The sequence below is a fragment of the Lytechinus variegatus genome, chromosome 15 (assembly GCF_018143015.1).
Source record: "Lytechinus variegatus isolate NC3 chromosome 15, Lvar_3.0, whole genome shotgun sequence".
Classification (NCBI taxonomy): domain Eukaryota; kingdom Metazoa; phylum Echinodermata; class Echinoidea; order Temnopleuroida; family Toxopneustidae; genus Lytechinus; species Lytechinus variegatus.
The window spans coordinates 2,684,080-2,708,269 of NC_054754.1; the positions used below are offsets into that span (position 1 = coordinate 2,684,080).

Sequence of the window (24,190 nt, forward strand, 5' to 3'; positions counted from 1 at the left end):
CTCTTCTTTGTACTTTCTCAATCTCTTTCATGTCTGTCTTGTGTCTTGGATGCCAAACTGCATTCCCATATTCGAGGACTGGTCGTACAAGACCCTTGAAGAGTTTTGGAATTGTATCCCTATCCCTGGTGAGGAAGGTTCTCTTGATGATTGCAAGGACTCGGCTAGCTTTCATGACAGCTGAAGCAACATGTGTGTGGAATTTCAGTTCTGAGTCCACGATAATGCCCAGGTCTCTTTCTTCTGACACTTCCTCAAGAGCAGTTCCATCAAGGCTGTAGTTGTAATGCAGGCTGTTTCTCCCAATAATATTTCCCAGGGTCCACTTAGTTATAGCGTATACGTACTGTAGTTCTTTTACTGTGAGACCTATAATAACCAGATAAAAAAAAACATTTCAACACAACAAACATAGAAGTAAGGCGTTACATAACTAATTTCACTGGTAGGATTCAGGTCAAAAGAAAACTCACACAAAACTGATGACACTTTGAAAGAAAGATGAAAGCTTATAAAGAATAAAGCCGCGGGAATAAAACTAATTAAGCTAGTATATCATTGTCAGAACAAATAAATAACTTAAATGAGACTACAAAACAAAGTCTTCAGAAAAAGAACAAAGTAAATATACAAATGAGCAATCAGAGGGGAAATAATAAAGATAGATATAATTTGGATTGACAGGTATTTTACCTTAAAGGTAAAATACCTGTCATCCAAAACAGAGAAGTATACTCATCAAATCATACATGATTTTTCTTTTGTTATCTCTTCCTGAGTCAATTAAATAGGATGTCTATGATTTTACAACGAAATCTACCAAAAGTGATTCTATTTTTTTTTTAAACACGTACCCTTTAAACGCGTTTTTTTTTTGGTCACGCAGTGTGTACAGGCTACGTGCATATAAAACAGGAGCGTGTCAAGCGAGGTTGACATCTTTTGATGAACTTTCATAACAATACAGATGTAAATAATAATTTTTTTAAAAATAATGAATGATACTGCATGCTCTAAAGTTTTTTTTAATTTCTATCATCCAGATAATGAACCAACACTTGCCCTTTTCCCCAGGCTTTTTTCTCTCTCAGGGTAATTACAAATGGCAAGCTACAAAATGAGAGAGCAATCTAGGAGGAAAATAAATGTTTCTAAATCTTCCCAGTCGTATTTTTCATAGTCATCCTCGTTTAATGCAAGGAGCTCAATTCAAATGTTGAACTATAAGTCAATAATTACACTGAGTAACTTGATGTAAATGTAATGATTCCATGAGTAATTGTTGATTTCACCAGTGACCCTACCACAAAGATTTCACACTCTATATAATGTATTCTGTCTTAACCATATGTCGTATACATTCGTAATTCCGAAGCTTCGTTATTCCGAAGGTTCGACAATCCGAAACGAAATGAGGTTCGTTGTTCCGAAGGTTCGTTTATCCGAAAACGAAATAAGGTTCGTTGTTCCGAAGGTTCGTTTATCCGAAAACGAAATGAGGTTCGTTGTTCATTTCGTTTTCGGACTAACGAACCTTCAGAATTACGATCCTCATTTCGTTTTCAGACTAACGAATCTTCGGAATTAAGCCGCAAATGTTTGGATTAACGAACCCTTTTTCGTTTTCGGATCAACGAACATCGAGGTATATATAGGCAATTTACGTGTTTCGGAATTACGAGCCTTCGGAATTACGAACCTACGGAATTACGAAGTGTATCCCCTTTGGAAAGCAGTTTTTCATAACTGAACAGGCCTACCCTGCAGTATAAAATAAATAAAAACAAATAAATAATTATCCACTATTTATTGCTGTATAATCTCTATTCCTTTTCATGGATTCCGAGGGGAATTTGGTAATAAAAACCATATAAACCCATGTTCTGTAAAAGGTGAAGTTCACCCTGACAAAACGTTTCTTGTAAAAATAGCAGAAAAATGATTGAAAAATCAATATTGCCCAAGGTCTGAGATAAACCTATCAAAGAAGTGAAAAGTTAGTAGTATTTCATTTGTAACGTCATATAATGCGAGCAGCATTCCTACATAGCGAATGGTAAGAAATCAATGTAATTTTCTAAGAAAAATGGAAATATTTTTATTGTATGTTTTGTATGTCAATTTTGCACCTGATTTTGCTAAACCATTACCATTGCCATTACCATTTTGCTATAACGGACAATGAATTGCATGGACTATGACCAATCTGATGTGTTTAATATTGTTTTATATAGTTGCCCAAACATGGAGAAGAGTGTGCGCAGCGCTTGGTAACTGAAAGGAAAAGGCGCCTTTGGATTAGATTAGAAACTGTTGACCGCTGGACCAAATATCAAATAACCAGTTGGAAGGTCGCATAGGAAATGACAAATTTGGCCTTCAAGTCGTATCCGTGATCGTGAACAGAATGAGGAATTTTAGAGACAAGTTTATATTTTTCCCAAATTGTTTCCACGTCCTTAGATCCGACCAAACTTATTATTATTTTTTGGTAATATTACCGACTTTGTTAGTCATGACGGTCTTTCTCTTTTTGTTTCAATAATGCATTCAATACTGCGTTTGCCTTTTGCGGACTTGAACTGATTCATTGGTGTTTGGTATACTATGGAGCAAAAGTACCCTTTTTATATGTTCAGTTCAATTCAACTTTTAATTCCAATATCAAAAACATTTTACAACACATTGGATAAAAACTGCAATTCAAGATGAAAGAAAGCGATTCAATATTATGTACATGCATATTGAAATAGTAAAAATATTGAAATTAGGTATAGCTGTAAACAAAAAAAACCCATGAAGATCTTGCCAAGACAGCTGCCTTAATAACATAGTATTTGATCAATTAATAAAAGCGGAGAACAAATTCAGTGAATATTCAGTAAATAAAAAATAAATTGCGTCTTGCACCAAGACAAACCCCAGAACAAACATACGTGTAAAGGGTAGGAGAGAATCTAAAGCAGGGGGGGGGGGGTGAGAGAAGAAAAAAGACAAAAATAATCTAAAATTCAACGAGAGTCACGTTTGATGAAATATAGATTTTACATTGTGCTTAAATCTGTTATAAAATGAAATTGAGGTGTATTGTAATAATTGTTAAAAAAAAGTTTATGCCATAATATAATATAGGATATTTATATTGCGCACATTTCCACCTAAGCTAGGCGTTCATAGCGCACACAGCTTCTTATAAGGAACTACTTCCTACCGGTAAGGAAATTACGCCATGGCTGGGATTCGAACCCACGACCCTATGTTTCAAAGTCCGAAGACTAATCCACTGGGCCACAACGCTCCATTGGACCAATGGACCTCCGAATTATATATCTGAGCGAGAGAGAGGGAGAGAGAGAGAGGGGGAGGGAGGGAGGGAGTGTGAAGGTAGGCAGTGGCGTACCTATGATTTTCCAGGGGGGGGGAGGCAAATTCGTCCGCGCCCCGCCAAAAAAGGTCTTCAACCTCAAGTAAAGGACATGTCGCACCAGAAAAAAATGACAAGAAAAAAAAGGTCTTCGACCTCAAGTAAAGGACATGTCGCACCAGAAAAAAAATGACAAGAAAAAAAGGTCTTCGACCTCAAGTAAAGGATATTTCGCACCAGAAAAACAATTGACAAAAAAATAAAAAGGTCTTTAACCTCAAGTAAAGGACATTTCGCACCAGAAAAAAATTTGACAAGAAAAAAGGTCTTCAACCTCAAGTAAAGGACATTTCGCACCAGAAAAAAAATTGACAAGAAAAAAATAGGTCTCTAACCTCAAGTAAAGGACATTTCGCACCAGAAAAAAAATTGACAAGAAAAAAAAGGTCTTCAAGTTCAATGGAGTGGGCCAATTGTGGCTCGTCAGGTGGGTAGGGATGCGTCCCTTGCATTTGTTGTGACTCGTCAGGGGGGGGGGCAGTTCCCCCCCCCCCAGGTAGGCTAATGGATGTAGGCTCATATACAGGGCGGCGGGGCCAGGGTATTTTGATGGACTGGAGGGGGGGGGGGGAGAAGGCGTAAAGATGTCGTCATATTTTTTTCTCAATTGAATTATTGAGATATTTTCAGCTTTTTGTACGGTTACACAACACAGACTTCTCGATCGTTAGTCATCTTCCTTTTGTTTATCTTTATTTCACTGAATTATTGGTTTTTATCTTATTCATCTTTTGCCCCATTTTCCTGATCCTTCTGCTCCCCCCTCCCCTCCCCGTGGTGCCACCGTCTCTGTTTATAATATAAACATCGATTGATTGGTTGATTGCATCACATTTGTTGCATTTATTTTTTCACTTCAAATTCAACAAACATTTATAACGCAAAAAAAGAACGCACTGGAAATCAAAGCTTGGGCTCGATGGCAGACCTTTTGATGTATACACACAGAAAAAAGTAAGTCCCCCTAAATCAAATTGCTGTAACTTTTGAACAGAATTATTTTGAGATGTGATATTTGGCAGGTAGTTTTCTACACTCATTAAGCAACTCCTGGTGAAAAATGAGATTGATCGATTGGGTCATGCATGAGTAATTTTTTATGATTGTAGTGAAAGTGGGAAGTAAACAAAACGGAAAAACAAAACATAAGGGTATGATGAAATATGATTAAAAAATAATGAAAGAATCTGGACAATGTTGGGAACAAAGTAACATAATATGAGGGGAAAAAAATCATTATATTCAATGGATTTGCAATGACGTTTTGGCACTGGCCTTTATCATTAATGACGTCAGTCGCTGGGGTCAATGACAAAGATTTAGAGCTTAATTGTTCATAAATTTGTTCAGCAGCCTTCAATCGTTCAGTTCAGTTGTCCCCGTCATAAGATATATTTAATCAGAAGAACCTATATAACTGTATAATGCAAACTATTTTACTGGCATTCATTTCTAGAGGAGCCACGATGGCATCTAATGTCATTTCCAAGCGCGCTGAAAGGTCGTATTATTTTCAATTAAAGGACACCATGTTAAGAGTAATGGAAGATGAGTTCAACGAAGATACCAACAAGAAGGTAAGAAAATTATTTCAAGCGCCAAAAACTTTGGTTTACACAGTTAAGGCGTTGTTTAATATTTATACAACGTTATATATGAACATTTCAGCAGCTGTATAAAAGGTTTAAAACAAGAATGCTTAATCTAGAGAAGATTAGATATTAATCAATTGAAATTTGTTGTTAAAGATTTTAAGCACTTGTTTATAAAAATACTGTTAAGTCTAGGGGCGGATCCAGGATTTTCCAAAGGGAGGGGGGGGGAAAGTAATTTAAGGTTTGTTAAAGGACAAGTCCACCAGGCGCGCCGGAACACTTTCAGTTTTTTGGGGGCAAAATCCCGAAGGGGGCACAATATTTTTGACAGCGTGAGTTACCGAAGCGATCAAGCGGGAGAGGGCGTGGGACCCCCCCCCCCCCCTCTGCCCCCCCCACGGTAAGGACTTTGTGTAAAAATGGAGTTTAAAAGTTACGTATCTAAGAGAATTCAAAAATAAATTTCTTGACAATTAAACATAGAATTCACGACGAAAGACTATACTCAGAGTTTATGAGAACCTATGAAATCTACGCGCAAAACGATCGCTTAATTCGGAATGTGGTTTTCGTGTCTGATCAATTAGATTACGTAATACGCTTATATTGACTCAAAGTACCAGAAATTACACTTTTCATGCAATATCCTTTCAGAAAGATTTATTTATGTTCATTTACATACACGGACGACGCGAGAGAGCACAATTATCATAAGTTTCAAGGAGTGTATTAAGCAGAAGAAGCGTAACAACAGAAACAAAATACATTCTAATGAATGTCTTTTTAAATTCAAAATGTCATACTGTTCTGACGTAGCAGACGACGATAAGCGCTTATTAAATCCCCATTCTATTTCAATAATTTCTGACCTCAGCATTGGAGAGAGTCCCTGATTATCCATGCATAGGCAAAACGTTTAATATTTTGTAACTGGAGGAAAAAGTAATATGACCTGCTTAATTATTGTCTAACAATTTAAAACTTTTCTGAAAATTTAAATCATTACTCGATTTATGAGTTTCCTTTGGCATGTTTTGTATGGCTGGGAAACACTTTTGGATGACCCCTTCAATTTTTTTTTTCTTTACATATTTTCTGGGGGAAATGTGACCATAACTAGGAAATGATGAATATCAAATTCCAGGAAATATTCATTTGTAAATATTCATGAACTAACAAACTACGGCCGCAGTTCATAATGTACATTATGTAACATTATTTAGAAGAAAACAATTACATTCCAACAGCGGATGTGGTTGACGGTACACCATGTGGAGTTTTCGAAAAAAGTGGATAGAGGAAAAAGTGAAATTGATAGGAGAAATTAGACAGTTGATAGTCGAGTAATTTTTTGTTCAAATGAGCGTAGTCCTGATAAAGACAGTAAACCAGAAAAGGTTGAAGACTTGAAGAGGCTTGATTATAGTTGATAGATGAGTACTCCTGCTCTGCACTCCATTCGCCGACTCAAGCTAGCATCTTCTCATTTATCCAATAAGCAACTACTCAATCCTCTATAACTCTTTAAACTTTTCGGTTTTACAGCTATTTTCAGATTCCATATATGTTGCTCGAGTAACTAGCGTTCACGCGCGTTGGTGATATCGGGTCGGGGAGCGTTGCATGAAAGGGCTTGTAGGACGTTTTATCCGACAAGTCCTGTTTTATCCGACAGTTACTATGGTAACAATGCTTCTCCACCAATTAGAATACAGGAAAGTTGTCAGATCTTACAACTTGTCGGACGAAAATATTGATGAAACACCACCCCGCGGTCTGAGCGTTTCTGGGCGACCGCGCGTTTGTTAGCCGACACAGCCAGCATTGCATTGGTGAACCACTTTAAATTTGAGATTCGGTTTTAGTCTGAAATGTATTCATTGATTAAAAGGTAAAACGTTATCACACTGTAATAAGATGGAAAGGGGGCTTATCAAAGGTATGTTTCACAGAGGGACATATTCGTCCAAAGAAGCAAGGCTTACTATGATGTGTAATTGCCCCGTCAGGGGCGAAATTTTTTCATTTTTGACAAAAGAAATGACAATTCTTAGGCAGAAAAGTGCCTTCATCGTTTACTTTTGTCCTTAAATATATAATTTTTCTACTTTTAGGGGGCACATGGGGGGGGGGCAAAATCTAGCTTTGCCCCCCAAAAAATTTCTTGGGGGGGGCAAGTGCCCCCCCCCCCGCTTCCGGCGCCCTTGAAGTCCACCCAAACAAAAAGTTGATTTGATTAAAACGGGAAAAATCCAATAAGCATGAAAATTTCATCAAAATCGGATGCAAAATAAGAAAGTTATGTAATTTTAAAGTTTCGCTCAATTATGCAAAACAGTTATATGCACATCCTGGTTATTATGCAAATGAGGAGACTATGTTGTCATCCACTCACTATTTCTTTTGTATTTTATTATAGGAAATACTCTAATTTTCTCCTCATTGTAAAGTGATACAACGATTTATTCCTCCCTGAACATGTGGAATTAGCATTATTTAATACTATATGGTTCAGTCAAGTTTGTTCTTATTGTCAAATCTATAAAAATGAAATATTGTATAATTCAAACAATAAAAAAACAAAAGAAATAGTGAGTGATGGACATCATCGACTGACTCGCCTAGTTGTGCGTATCAATGTTTTGTGAAAAAGTAGCAAAAATTTAAAATGTCGTAACTTTCTTATTTTACTTCCGATTTTGATGAAATTTTCAGCACTATGTCAGTTTGATTTTTCTCTATTTATCTCTATTTATTCAAGTCAGTGTTTTCCTGGGGTGGAATTGACCTTTAATACAGGTGCCGGGGAAGGCCGGGGGGGGGGGCGGGGTTGGGGTCTTTAGACTTTAGCACCAACTTTTTTTTTTACCAAAACCGTGTACAAAAACGTAAACATGACCTCCTGATTGTGATATTTACACTGCTGTAATCCGTTTGGAGCTCTTGTTTGAAGTAAAAAACTTTAAGTTGAAGATTTGTAAATCTTTTTGTAATTAAATTCATTTTTTTAATGAAAAATCCAAGGGTGCGTATGAAGCAGAAGCATTACAGAGTAGGTCATTATTCTTTTCACGTTTATTAAATTTGTCTCAAACTCACAAATTTGAGGTATTTAAATAACAAAAAGTGCAAGCGGAAGTTAGGCAAATTAAAAGATTATTAAGAAACAAAGAGCATTAAACAGACGATCAAGTTCCATTTCATATTGTAAATCATCAAACGATCCCTGTTAAGCAAACGTTTACACTCTCATGAACCCATCCTACTTCGCAAACGTTTACACTCTCATGAACCCATCCTATTTCTACCTGAAAAAAACCAACATAAAAACCTAGGGCCCGCTTCATAAAAAGTTGCAACTGTTGTAACTTTGCCATTATAGCAACTACCATGGTAACATGGCTCAGTAGCCAATCAAAATCAAGGTTACCATTGTAGTTGCCATAGTGACAGAGTTACAACAGTTGTAACTCTTTATGAAACGGGTCCCTGGTGACAAAGCGAAAGCAAATATGAAATGTGATAATGAAATAAGAACAGTGCACGGCGAAATAAGAAAATTAGAAAAATGAGATCCATTTATCTACTGGACTTTGCACCACTCGTATCGGTCAATATTTAATACATGCCTACATAATCAAAGAACATTTTAATTTCATTTCAATCTATAAGTATATGACCAGCGGCATAACAGGGGTCGGTGGCCAGGGGGAGGGGGAAGAGCAAAAAAAATCCCGGTCATTTCATAGTGCGTATGAACAGGTGTAAAGGTGTAATGAGAAGGCGATTTTGAGAAGGCCAAATAATCGGGCAGAATTTATCTTTAAAAAAAATCAGTTGCGAGCGAAAAAAAAAATTGACATAAATCCAATTTTGTGATAGATTTTGACATGATATCAAGAAAATAATATATTTCACTCTTTTCTCTTTCCATTCCTTTTTTGTGTGGTTTGTACGCAACTTTGAACAGGATTCTATGAGGCAGTAGCGTGAAGTTAAAAAAAAAAAAAAAAAAACGAGGGCCCAGTATGGCACATGTGCTTAAAAGCTGCTTAATATAAGTCACGAGAGAGTAAATTAAGCGAGCGAGAAAAATTCACCTTTTCATGAGAATATAACTTTGCGATACTTTTTTATATTATATTCAAATAAGATCATATCCAACACTTTTTCTTTGCTTTTCTTTCGTCCTTTTTTTTTGTTCTTGGTTGTAGAAATTTTTGGGGCCATGGCCCAACCCTTCCATACTCATATACGGCAGTGCTATGCGGTTGGGGTTCGGGGCGGAGCCCCCGGAACGTCTTGATATCAAAGCAGTTTAAACCTCGCAGATTGCCGCTATTTCTAACCAAATCACGGGTATATACAGAATATAGCTTTTACACAAACCATTTTATTCAACTCAGTTGCGTAATGAACCAAATATTTTGAGGGGGCAAAACATAGCTATGTGGGAAAATTTGTAAAAATTCGCCAGCGAGCAAGGCGAGCGGGGGAAAAAAACCTATTAAAATTAAATTCTAATTATGTGATAGATTTCTCCATTATATTCAGCAAATAACACATTTTATTGTTTCCATTCATTTTATTACCCTTTGTCTCCTATAATTTCTTATATTTCCTCTTGGGTGTGGAACCAAGAGCCCCCCCCCTCCCGTCTGTACGCCAGTGTTTGAACGTAAAGCTTAATATAGGAAGGGTCCCTACAGGAGGCGTTATAGAGCCATTGAAAGGTTATAGATGATGGGCCCCTATACTGCGTGGGGTCTGGGGTAGCCCCGGTATATTTGCATAAAATTTAGGAAGCTTATATAGCACAATGTTGTATGCAGTCCATCTTTCTTCCCGCTCTTTATTTTCTATATCCTCGGCAGCCCGATCATGTTATTATTTTTTTCTTGTCCCTTTTCTTTGTTTTCCAAATTAGCTTTACACTAATTCCATTCTACCTTCATTTCGCGCTATTGCTTGCCATTTTGTCATATTTTGATTTATTTCCCATCATGATATTGCATTGCATAGGCCTATTTCAGAATGGTTTGTTCTTTCTTTCGTTCCCTTTCCCGCTTTCCTTCCTTTTCCATTAAAAAAATCTTCGTTTTCTTTTCACTTTTCCCTTTTCCTCCATTCTTTTTCCCCTTTCCTTTTCCTATTTTTTTTCCCGGTGAAATCCGCCAGAGGTGGGGGGGGGGCAACTTGCCCCCCCTGCCCCCTGCCTGTTACGCCACTCTATGTGACCCACATTACAATAGTTCATTCAAAACTTACTGTTTTCGAATCCGCGTCTAAGTGACTCGGCGACTATTTCTACCTCCATGCTTGTAGTAAACTAAATAATTATCAAGTACATTACTGGAGGCAAAATGACATCTGGTGGCATTCCAAAGCGCGTTGAAAAGTTATTATCTGGTGATTTCCAGTTGAAGGATATATTGCTGATGGTGACGAAAAATGAGTACGACGAACATCACAACAAAGAGGTAAGGCAATTGTAAATTCACTTTAATTATTAAACTTTAAAAAGTAAAACCAAGGGATTGATACATTGAAAATTATGCGACGTTAGGTTTACACCTGTTGATTAGTGTTCTAAAGATATACACATTAAGCATTCCACGGTGCCAAGTAAAAATGGCAGAGGTAAAATGGCAAAGGTAAAATTGCAGAGGTAAAAATGGCAGAGGTGAAAATTGCAGAGGTAAGAATGACAGAGATAAAAATGGCAAAGGTAAAAATGGCAAGGGTAAAATGGCAGAGGCCGGCAATAATGGCAGAGGTAAAAATGGAAGATGTAATAATATGATAATTACAGAGGTAAAAATGACGGAGGTACATTGTTAGAAAAAACAGAAGATTTTACAGAAAGAAATAATCAAATTATTCTGTAAATTATGATACCAGGAGAGATTTTCTTTACAGTCATTTTTGCAATTTTAAAGAACAGGTCTATTAAAAAAGGAAAACGGGTTTATTACAATAAATATATAAGGTTACAGACACCAAATACCAATTTTCTGTAATTTTTCACAAATGCATGTACATGATGTAAGATTATACAATGCCGTAAGTTTATAGTTGTTCTCGAGACTCTGCTGCAGGATTTTTTGTTTAATCAAGTAGAAATTTTCTAACAGTGTAAAAATGGCGGAGTTAAAAATGGCAGAGGCAAAAATGAAAGAGATATGGGATGTTGGTTTGTTAAGAGGCCAAGAAAGGTTTTCATTCCAAAATGAAAGGGAACTTCGTTCAGAAGGGGGAAAATGATTTGTTCCAACTAAATGAATTTCATTTAGGTCAGAAAAAAGTTACAAAAAAATATTAACCATAAGATAAAGTGTCAAATCTCTACATTTTACCATACCAACCTAATTTCCAGGGGGTGCTGCTTGTGTACAAAATGCTTAACAGCACACTCGCTTCCAAGAGATATGATCATCAAGGCGTGTTAATTTTTTTTCCTTTGTCATATTGGATGCAATGGTAAAGAATCTGAACCAGACACTCGATCGACCCCAACCTGGTTTACCAGACAAGACAAGATTGTCATTAATTTTCATCAATTACAAATTCAGTGCCGAACCTCGGAATGCTTGTTTATTGTCATTCAAATATTTAAAAGAATAGTACAGACAAAATATGTAACCACAATCGTTCGTGACAATTTCAACGTCTAAGCTTTCTGTATGTTTTTCCCCGCCCCCAAAACCCCTTTGTCTCTCCACCTCTCTCATATCTACCCTTCCTCCCTTTTTATAGGTAGGCTATACCTGGCAAAGCTTTAGATCAAAAGAACCAGCCAGACGAAGAGGAATGTTATAAAAAACATTATTGAATATTGAAAGAAAAAATGTCCTTTTATTTCATTCTTTTGTAAAAGCCCTCACGGTACACCTCCTCCGAATTCGTATTGTTAGGCCAATGAAGACATAATGATATGATGAAAATCCTAACTGTGACATGCACTTCTTATTTAATCTATGTACATGCGGGGGCTTTTGACAATTTATTGCACAGGGCTTTAAGACTGGCAATATATACCTCTGTCATTTTTACTTCTGCAATTTTCACCCTTCCTTCCCCTGCCATTATTACCCATGCCAATTTTACCTCTGCCATTATTACCTCTGCCATTTTTACACCGAACCGTATTTTACACCGGTGTTAAACATGTTGGTGTTAGTTCGACACCCTTTGGCGTTGATATTACATATTTTGTTTCTATGTTATCATTATTATCATTAATATTGTTATTGTGAATATTATCATTATTATCATCATCATCACTATTTCTCTTTGTTCTAACTTTAGACATTTTGTAAAGTGTCCCTCTAGAATTTTTTCCGTCCCGCTACGTCATTGTACATACTAGATTTTGTTATCAGGGTCTTGCCTTAATCAATTATTTTTGAATAATATTTCAGCTGCTCTGTTACATTTTGCTCATCACTGTTCCCAGACATATTTTCTTCTATTATAAGTAGTAGTACAATAAATTGACATTGAACTCTTCGGATATTTTGACTTATGAATTTTTAGATTAATAGTACTTTGTTTTAGTTTATGGGTGGAAAAGTGCACCCCAAATCTCAAGTCTCATGATTAGTATAAAAATGGCAGATGCGGTGCTACGAGGGGCAGGTGCATGGCCGTTATTTTCTTAAGTAATGATAATGTTTTGTCTTTGTTTTTGAGAGGAAAGGGAGATGGAGAAACAAAGAGGATTTTGGGGAAAGACAAAATGAAAAAGAGAGTTCTTTTACCTCAATATTACCCGTTAATTAAATTTCAGAGTAATAAATCTCATAACTTGTCAATTACTTTTTGCTGTGCATAGTTTAAGGATAATAAAATGGAAGACTCAACTCTGTTTTTTTAAGTAGTAAATTTACAATGGGAGTTAACAAATTCTTCATATTGCATGACCCATGAATGCAGAGTATAGGGGCGATTTACACTTTTTAGGAACTGATATCAAACGGGACCAATAGACGAACATGGTAATTCATTAATTATAGGATGTAATACAACAATACAAGACTCACGATGTCTCGTATTACGATGGCAATTTAGGCACCTAACTTATTATTATCAGTCTATTATTATCACAGTCTGGAGATAAATCGAGGGGTAAAGTAAATATAAGAGCCATTTCCTCATTACCATTTGCGCAAGAGCAGATGAAGGTAAATGGACTGTTTGGCGGAATAGTGCTTTAATGCTTGTAATCCCCTCAAGGAATGGACCAGTTCGTAGTTACTTCATGGACAATTTTGGTCAAATGACCTTTCATTTCTTTCATCATGATAGGCAGATTTCAAAGCAAGATATCACGTAAGCTTGCCTTACATAGCAGGATGAAGAAATTGAATAGACCAGGTGACTAGAATAGCACACAAATGAACACTTAATGAAGGCATCTGTTGCATTCCTACTTTGAATGCATATCTTAGCATGTTGCACAATGTACTTTGCAAACTGTGAAATACCAGTCGTTCGTGGAAGCATTGTTGTTTTTTGTGGATATAAATGAAAACGACAATTCAAAAGAATATATGAATAATCAAGACATCAAAGTTGGTGCTTATCTCATTAGATTTTAAAGCGCCATGTCACTTTAGTACAAATGACCTTCTGATCATGCGTAGAATCTTTTGATCATGCGCAGAAAGGAACTACGCACCGGCTTATTGTTCAGAGAACTGCCGGATCCTTGCCAACAAATTTTTCGCTGTCTAATTCTGAATCTTTCCAGAACCTTCAGTCAACTGAAGCATGTCCTAACCCCCAAATGACTAAACTTTGTCTCGATTTCGAATCAACAACCGGAGAGGGTAACAACCCTTATACCATGGTCACATTTACTCTACGGCAGCCGTACGGCGAGTCGAAAACAGCCGTTTTATTCCTTTTTATACAACCACCTCTATTATAAATGTAGCTCGTACATAAAATGTGAAAACGGCTGTTTTCGACTCGCCGTACGGCCGCCGTAGAGCAAATGTGACCAAGGTATTACTCTATTTTTCTGAGCAAATGTTTTTTCTCCAGTTTAGATACACACAATGATGAAAATATAACACTATTGCAATATGACATTCAGCGTCTCAATCGAAACTTCGACCAATTAGAAGCATTTGTTAAACAACTAAAATATCAGTGGACAGTGATCGGCATTGCAGAAACATGGCTCAAACACACTCCCTCCTCGCTTTATAATATAGAAGGATTTACCTTTGTCTCTAACAATAGAAATGAAAAAAGAGGTGGCGGTGTGGGAATGTATATTCCCGACGGGTTTGACTTTACAATAAGTGACGAACTAACCATTATATCAAATACTATGGAAACTATCTTTGTCGAATTACATTTTCCTAATAAAAAGAATATATTCATAGGTGAAATCTATAGACCCCCAAATACAAATCCTAAAGATTTTATTGAAACATTGCAGTCATTATTATCAGCACAAATACTGAATAATAAAACATGCATCATTATGGGGGACTTTAACTTTGACTTACTCCAATGTGACCAAAACACTGATAGTCATGACTTTCTTAACTTAATGCTATCTAAACATTTCTTTCCAGCGATTACCAAATCTACCAGGATAACCGATACATCAGCTACATTGATTGACAATGTTTTTGTTGGAGGAACTTCAATTGTCAAGTCAGGAATTATAGTTAGTGATATCTCAGACCACTTCCCCATCTTTACAGTGATACCTATTCTTAATCCAAAGCCTAAAACAAACAAACAATATAGGGTCACGTGATCTGTCACTATACAGCATCAACCGTCTAAAAAATGAACTCGATACAGTTGATTGGACTGCAATCTATCACTGCACTGATACTAACATCGCATTCGAACAATTCATAGAAATAATTATGCATCACTTTAACTCTTGTATTCCAATAATTCGAAAAAAAAATTCAAATTATAAAAAACGCCCAAGGCGTCCATGGATATCCAAGGCTTTATTAAAGTGCATCAATACAAAAAACAATCTATTTTATAAATATAAAAACAACCCTACTTCTTTGAATAAATCCAAGTATTCTTCTTACCGTAATATATTAACATCTTCGTTAAGGCTTGCTAAGAAGAACTTTTATTCGAAAGAATTCATTAAACATAAAGACATTAAAAGTACCTGGAAAACAATTAACGATATTCTGAAACAGAAAAAGATATCCAACCAAATAAAAAAATTCTGTATAAATGACAATGACATTCTAAATCCCCTCGAAATTGTTGAGGAATTTAATAACTATTTCGTTAACATTGGCCCTAATCTTGCCCATAACATTCCCTCAACTGACATAGACTTTAAATACTTTTTAAAATCCCCGAATCCATATTCTTTATTCTTTACCCCAATCTTAGAACATGAAGTTATCGATATTGTTAAAAATCTAAAACAAAATAAAAGCCCAGGGTATGATGGTATAACAAATCGTGTATTAAAAGAGATCATATCACACGTTATTGCACACCTGATACATATCCTGAATCTATCCATTACAAATGGTATCGTTCCACAGAAAATGAAAATTGCCAAAGTCATACCAATACTAAAGAAAGGTGCCTCTGATCATCTTGGTAATTATCGCCCTATTTCTCTTTTGACCTCCCTCTCTAAAACTCTCGGAAAACTAGTATATTCACGTACAATGAAATTTTTAATATATCATAATATCTTATCTAATAATCAATTTGGCTTCAGACAGAATCACTCCACAACTCATGCATTACTTGTTTTCTTAGATAAGATAGCCCATGGCATAGATATCATGTCTCACACTGTTGAAATTCTCATTGACTTCTCCAAGGCCTTTGATACTATCAATCACATTATTTTACTGCATGAATATCCCATTATGGGATTCGAGGTAAGGCCTTGGAGTGGTTTGGAAATTATCTTTCCGACAGAAAAAAAATTCGTTAGTATTAATGGACAGGTCTCTTACCCGAGATTAGTATCATGTGGTGTTCCACAAGGTTCCTTGTTAGGCCCCCTATTGTTTATAATGTATATTAATGATTTTCAACATTCATCTGATAATTTGTCGTTTATTCTTTTTGCAGACGATTGTAATATATATATTTTTCTCCCACCGTAACCCCACCAGCCTCCTTGAAATCCTGAACGAGGAATTGAAAATGGTCCAAGCCTGGGTTAATGCAAATAAGCTATCTTTAAATTTTAACAAAACTCATTATATGTTGTTCAGTAATACTATCAAATCTTTATCCCGTAATATATTGATTGCTAACACAAATTTAATCAAAGTCGATTTCACAAAATTTCTTGGAGTTAATATCGATAGCAAACTATCGTGGAAATCACATATTAATTATCTTTGTACATTAACGTCTAGAAACACAGGCATTTTAAACAAACTTAAACATGATCTTCCGAAACACATTTTATTATCTCTCTACAATACTGTGATTTTGCCCTATCTCAATTACGGTATTCTTGCTTGGGGTAATAGCAGTAAGACTCATCTACATAGGTTGTTTGTCATTCAAAAACGTGCGGTTAGAAACATAAATAATGCTGGTTTCCTTTCACATACAAGTAGTTACTTTCATGGAAATCAACTTCTCAAAATCTCAGACTTATGTAGATATATTAGGAATTTTTATGTTCCAGCTATCCACAAATGAATTATCATCACTTGTCACCATATTATTTGTTAAAAGAAATGTAATTCATTCATATGCGACTCGACAAAGTACATTTTATCATTTACCACTGACTCGAACAAACTTTGCTCAGAAAACGATTTCTCAGGACCGAAGTACTGGAACGGACTATCCAAAGACATTTCAGACTCCAATTCATTTGTTTATATTCAAACGTAAACTTGAACATACTTTTCTGAATGATTATGCAGTTCAGGCAGCAGTAAATATCTAACCCTTTAGCAGCTCTATTTTAACACCATATCCCCTTACTTTCCTTCCAGGGCGTGCTACAGATGTGATTAAACCAATTGGTTCACTATACCTGTATACACCTTTGCTTTTCTTTTTACCTTGTTATTTTTGATAACCATATAGCCTTATATCTTATCTCATTCTTCCATTGGGGCCTATAACTCACAAGCTCTGCTTTCAACTTAGGCTCCTCCATTTTTCACTGATTTAAATTGTTACTGCGTATAATTTCTGTCTCAAGAACCATTTATTTCAACTCAAGATAATTATGTTATACTCATGTCAAGCATGTATGAATTATGGAAATAAACTGAAACGTCAATGTTACACGCGAATTTGGTTGCTGTCACACCTTGGCGTTTTAGACAGCGTATGCCCGACGTATCAAAATTTCTCTAAAACGTCGGCATACGCTGAACTTTGATTTTTTTTTTCAACTCTGGGCGTATACTTAGCGTATTCATAACGAGTTGGACGTATACATAACGTATTAGTAACTTATATCGAACGCTTCGTTAACTTATAAGTAACGTATTCCAACGAATGCTTAGCGTATTGCTGGCGTACACAACTTATGCCCTACGATAGCCTAACTTACGCATAGCGCGCGGCAGCGTATCGCTGACGAACACGTGTCTCTCGAATGGCATGGGCATCTGTTCACCATGAAGTCTTCATGAGTTCTGATGGGTTCCTCCTGTGAACCCCACCTTTATATACCAATTCATATAAACGTTGTCAATACGCCATTATACGGTAGCTGTAAGTTATAAACACGTTCAGTAAGTTTTGTGGTCGTCCGGAGCACGTCTTCATACGTCAATATACGTTGGAGTTAAGTTACACATACGTTCAAAGCACGTTACTCATAGGTTAGAAGTTTTAGGGTACGCTGGACATTATCTCGACGTACATCGACTTATGAGTAACTTACGAGTAACGTGTGTCAACGTGTATCAACGATCGATCGCGTAACTTGCCTACAACTTATGGCCCGCGTATGCGCGACGTATGAGCCATACGGCAAGGTCGTCGAAAAATGTTGTGCTTGCACAAAATTTTTGTGCTTGCACAAAATTTTTCGACGACCTTGCCGTATGACGACGTATACCGGCGTGTTTTAGCGTACTCTTTACGTATGCAAAACTTACCCGTAACGTATTCGACGTACGCCAGCGTATTCGCCAAATTCCTCATACGTCGGGCATACGCTGTCTAAAACGCCAAGGTGTGACAGCGCCATTAGAAATACTGTACTGTGAAATCCAATCAGTGCGGTTCTTTCATATTTGCAATCCATTGCAAACCTTTGTGTTACAGAGCCCAGTTGGTAGTTCGGGAATTTAGGTGGTGCCTGTGGGGCTGCTGGTTCGTGTGCCCTTTACACAAGGAAGGCAATCCAATATTACACTACAGTCTGTAGGTATCATTCAGTAGATTTTTTTTAGGGGTTAAACCCCCGAGGGGCACTTCCATTGACGAGTGGATACCATGCGTGCCCCCCCCCCAAAAAAAAAAAACGTAAAAAGGATATTTTTTCAAGATAGGACACGCTACGTATATATGTAACGTAATCAGGGTGTCAAAAACACTAAAATAATGAAAAAGGGTACATATTTTGCTAGGAAAACTGAGTAGTTACGGTCCAATTTGCGAGGGTATAAACGACTAAAATACTTTAGAAAGGATATACTTTTGGCCCCAAAGGTCAACCAAAATCCTAAAATTCGCTTTTAAAATAGCAAAATTATCAAATCACTAATATCAGATTTAAAGAATACTGTAGAGAATCTGTATGAAAAATCTTCAACCTGCAAGTACTAAGATAAAAAAAAAAACATTCAGAATTGCAAGTACCATTAACTCTATACATCTCACGATCATGCATTTTAGAGTTTATATACAATGGTGTGTGCATTCTGAATTAAATATACAGCAATGAATATTCCTCTATGAATCATTTCATTTAAGTTTTAATTGCTCTTCGGACTTTCCAACTTCAGTCGTAGCGTGAATATCAGGTCGAAGGTCACTTTCACTGAACATGTATATTGTAATATTTGTATTTCATCTGATTAACTAATGAAATCAGTAAGAAAGAAATAAAGAAAAACAATGCCTCGGGTGTCTAATTCTTCTAATCAGAGACGGCGGAACATCAGGGTCGGACGTTCTGCCGCCTCTGGCATGTCTGCTTCTAATCTGCTTTTAATAGACATAAATAAACCCTTACAGCACCACTGAATACCACGAAATTCTGAATCTCGTTACTGAAAATACAAAGTATAAGATTGCACGTATATGGTCCGGATATAATATTCTGTCAGGATGCTCTGCTGGGTTAGACAATGTTAAGAGTGTATTAAAGTAACTCTCTCAGTAGGCCTATTCAAATGTATTATCACCGAGCAGACGTTGATTATGTGCGAGATTACTATGAACTTAATACCAAAAGATATCAATTACCTTGATCTTGACTTATGAATGAACGGCTGTGGAACAGAGTATTTAATCTAAAATATATTTGTATTCACCAGAGATCACTGTCAAAATAGGGTCCATTGGCTGATTTGTTTTATCTTTCTCTTTTGAGTGATGAATGCACTTGTGGAATGAAAATGATTTTCTCATTGTTTCTACTATTCGTGCTTGGAAGAACCTGCAGTGCACTATGTTTGAAGGGATGCGACTGCGAAAGGCGGGGTTCTCTGATCAATGTAGCATGCACAGGCCTTGATCTTGATAGTATTCCACAGGGACTACCATGCAACACCGGTGTCCTTAACTTACGGAGAAACTTCCTCACGACACTAAGGAGAGAATCATTCTCATGCCAACGGGAGTTGGGTATGCTTTTACTGTCAAACAACCAGCTGCGCTTCATCGAGAGGCAAGTCTTTGATAATGCAACAGAACTTGCGTTCATAGATCTTGACTCCAACTTTCTCCGGAATGTCCCATACCTTGGTTCATTACCATTCATCCAGGTAATATCCATCAGTCGGAATTCTCTGGTAGAATGGCATCAACAAACGCTTCATAGTACACCAGAAATGCACATTTCAACACTTGATCTGGCATACAACAACCTTAAGAATCTTCCCATAATTCCCTTTAAAGTCTCCTATCTAAATTTGAATGGAAATGCCATCAAGGATCTTTCCACACCGATCTTTGAGCATCCGAGAGCTGTAACAGACCTGGAAATTTCTTTCAACAATGTTGAATACCTTGATAAAATCCAAAGGATGGACGAGCTGAAGATACTCTCACTACAATACAACTACATTAGAAGCATCAGTAACAATGTATTCACTCACACACCTAACTTAGAAATTATCAAACTTAGGTATAACAGAATTGTAGATGTATCTCCATTTTGCAATATGCAACATATCAAGTTCATTTGGTTACAATACAACCGGATAAAATTTGTAGGTAAGGCAGCATTTACTAACACTCCAAATATAGAGAGTATTGAATTACGCGGCAATGATATATCTAAGTTGCTAAACATTGATTCGTTTAGTATACCAAAAAGTTTTATTCTATCCTCTAACAACCTAGTAACATTAGGCACATTTTATGGTAGAAATGCTTCAAATATGATCGTTCTCAATGTTGATGGAAATAATTTGCGAAACATTTCAGCTCTGTTTACACCAAATTTATATGCGCTATATGCTAAAGACAACATGATTACCGATGTTGAATTTCCTACAATTGGTCATCAACATATACAGTTCATCAACTTACGTTTAAACCTGATAAAGAATATAACAAATTTAGGAAATTTGCCGAATTTGAAGTGGCTTTATCTGGATTCGAATACTTTAACAACATGGAATGATGACTACCTGATCAATTCACATAAGCTGTTTTTTCTGTCCCTGAAAAACAACGCCATTTCAAAACTCTCCAACTTTTCAGCTTTGCCGACTCTAGTTGAGCTAGATTTATCAGGAAATACGCTTCACACCATAGAAGACTTCACCTTTGTATCCTTACCAAGTCTTGCCACTTTGAACCTCGCCAAAAATAGAATTTCTAGCCTAAGCTTTCTTGATGCCATTACTTCACTTGAGAAGTTGAATATAAGTCACAACAGACTAAAAACAATCAACTCACAAGATTTCTCAAGCTCATTCAATCTCAAGAGGTTGGATTTAGCTTTTAACAACATCGTCGAATTTAATACACCCAACTTGCGGTCTGTCCAAAGGCTTGACATAAGTCATAATCAACTAACCCACTTAGACCTCACCTTCCTCTTTAATGATAGAAAAATAATTCATCTGAATATTGAAGACAATAGGATAAGTGAAATTATTGCCACTTCAGCACTTCATATAAACATTAACAATAATGCAATCGGCGCTTCAAATCTATCGTTGTTGGCAGGCAACAATATTTTTGCACGCAACAGTAATCTGACAGATTTCAATCAGGTTAAGATTTTACCGACTTTGACTGGACTTTACCTAAATAAGAATCAGATTGTTTCAATACCCGATTTCACCTTTAGATTAGCATCCTTACTCACATTTCTTGAATTAGATGATAACCATATAGTTGATATATATCCTTTTGCCTTCCTCGGTCTCAAGTTTGTTGTGATAATGAATCTAGAAAGAAATCTTCTTGCCTACCTTCCTTCTGGGGTGTTTTCATACATCGAAGAGCTAAGATATCTTCACTTAAGTGGAAATCCTTTAATACGCATTTCGGATCAAGAATTCTCGGTAATACATGGTCTACGGGCCCTGTTCTTTTCCTCCATACCATATTCAAATATGACAATAGAATTAGTGCAAAATATTCCAACGCTACAAAACCTGGATCTTCATGAAAATTTGGCTTTTCGAGAGTACTTCGGGGGAAATATGAGTATGCATGAAAACAAAACATTAGACTTCTCAAAGCTAGAGATGTTGAACCTGTCTTCATTAAGTCTTGGGAATCACTGTCATAAGTTGCTGACAAAGACTTTGTTGCTGCTTGATTTGTCCAACAACACATTCACTTCAGTCCCCAAATATTGCATACCAAATAATAGCTTGGCATACACCCTCGTTCTGTCCCACAATAGAATAAAAAGCATATCAGTCGATTCATTTGACAACCATCAGCAGTTCAGGAAGCTATATTTAAGTTACAATCATATTCTGTTCTTTGAGTTGGGCTCCTTACAGCATCAGACATACTTGATGGATCTTTATCTTGAGGGCAACCAACTCGCAACAATTAATTTTGGCTATCGGACCTTCCCTTTGAAGCCGATCACAATGTTCTTACAAAATAATCCTTGGTCATGTGATTGTGACTTCGTCAAAACTCTTTTGGCCCTACGTCCAACCGTGGGACCCAGAATGCCTATTAAGTGTCTCAAACCAGCGATGTACTTCAACTCTTCTTTGGCTGATCTGATTGCCGAGGACACATTCATCTGTCGACCACAGCTCTGCTCTTTACCATACCAAACTCTACTTTCATTTGTGGGTGACAAAATGATTGAGCTACCTTGCCCTATCTTTACATCCGATAAGACGTACTGGTCGGTTACGTTTCTAGGGCGGGAACCATCCTCTAGTAGGGACACCTTACCATATGGGGTTTCTATGCTCCCTCATAATTCTCTCCTTATTTCATACGTTACTAAAAACATGAGCGGTCTTTACACATGTTGGAGTCAAAACAATGTCGGGCGAACCAAATTTACAGTAGATTTGATTGTAGATGACATGCCGGGGAAGGATATCGAGGAGAGGTCTAGCAATCTTTCAGCAATGTTAGCCCAATACTGGAAAGATACACTTCCTTGTGGTAATAAATCTCTATCTAAGAGTAAAGGTAATAGTATGAAGGAATCATACAGTGCATTGTTTTTCTCAATTCAGTCGCTGTATTTTATGACAAGGTACAATTTGATATTTGAAAATAAGTGAAGCTTTAACTTCACTATAGGTCCATTATCTCTACATCTCTCAACTTAACCACAATAAAAAGTAATAAATCAAAAGAAGTTAACGAAAAAAAAAATATTTCGCCAACCAGGGTTAATATTATCAATTTATTGACTTATTATCAATCTAAAGAAAGAAACACATATATATCCTAAAATGAAATATACATCTTGTATACACATTGTATGCCTATGTATATATATTTCTTTCTTTAGATAGTAAATTACTGATTGATGCGAACAATTGATCAGTATGACCAGCGATATTTTAGTACGACGTGATTTTTCGAATTTTGTTTAGAGTTTAATTTAATATCTCCCAAATATTGAAAAAATATCAAGAAAATCGAAGAAGCCCGTTAATCAGGATACTAACGAGATCAGATAATACTTAAGTCAATGTGGAATCCACGAGGGTTAATTTGGTAGCCATTACTGTTCTGGTACTTAGCATCGACTGTATATAAAAATTTGTACCAAACAAAATTCTTCAATTGATAATTTTATTGATATTTTTGTTTTGTAATTATATTATCTCTTTTTCACTCTATCTAAGTCATCTTATTTATTTATGATGTAAATAATTTTACCATGTGAACTTTCGCTGTGGTCATGTGAATCCTTTAACTGAATCAAAGTAAAACATAACTTCTTTAAAGATATTCATTGTCTTTAATACTTACTCACTATTGGAACATAAGCACAATGGGTGATTTCAAGTTCAGTGTTGACCTTTTGGTGTTGGTGTTAGGTCAATTTTTACACGATAATAACACCAAACATAGAATGAAGATGGTCCCGAAAAGTCACTCACTAGTTGTTGAGATGTGCAATAATGTGATCTGAATCAGTTTTACAAAATAAGTATTGGAGCTAGGGAAAGCGATCCAAATTTCAACACCAAGGCCAACACCGGACTTGAAGTCAACCAATGAACATGGTGAGCATTTTTTTAATCATAACACAGAGTAGTTTGGGAGGTCACACTGGTTTGGGGGTATCCCTGCTGGAATGAGAACACAGTGTCACACAGTGTGTTCACAGTGTGTTCACAGTGTGGACTACTCAGTATGTGAACATTTTATTCACATTCAACAGTGTGGAGATGTTTCTCACTGTGGACACCTCGACAGTGTGACTGTTCACAGCGTGCTCACATGATATGTGAATATGTGATTCACACTGTTAAAATGCTCAACCTAAACCGCATACATTCGTAATTCCAAAGCTTCGTTTTCCGAAGGTTCGGATTTCCGA

General features: G+C 36.4%; 1 protein-coding gene across 2 annotated transcripts in view; it reads left to right on the forward strand.

Annotated features, from left to right (window-relative positions):
* Nucleotides 1-4,875: 4,875 nt before the first annotated feature.
* The window catches only part of LOC121428594 (1-aminocyclopropane-1-carboxylate synthase-like protein 1), a 34,251-nt gene continuing 14,936 nt past the window's right edge, over nucleotides 4,876-24,190 (forward strand). Inside the window, exon 1 of one of the 2 annotated variants that reach the window (XM_041625349.1) lies at nucleotides 4,876-5,001. In XM_041625349.1, coding sequence (XP_041481283.1) covers nucleotides 4,891-5,001 — 111 coding nt within the window. In that variant the 5' untranslated portion in view covers nucleotides 4,876-4,890. The remainder of the gene's footprint in view (nucleotides 5,002-24,190) is intronic. The other variant, XM_041625347.1, reaches the window with a different exon arrangement.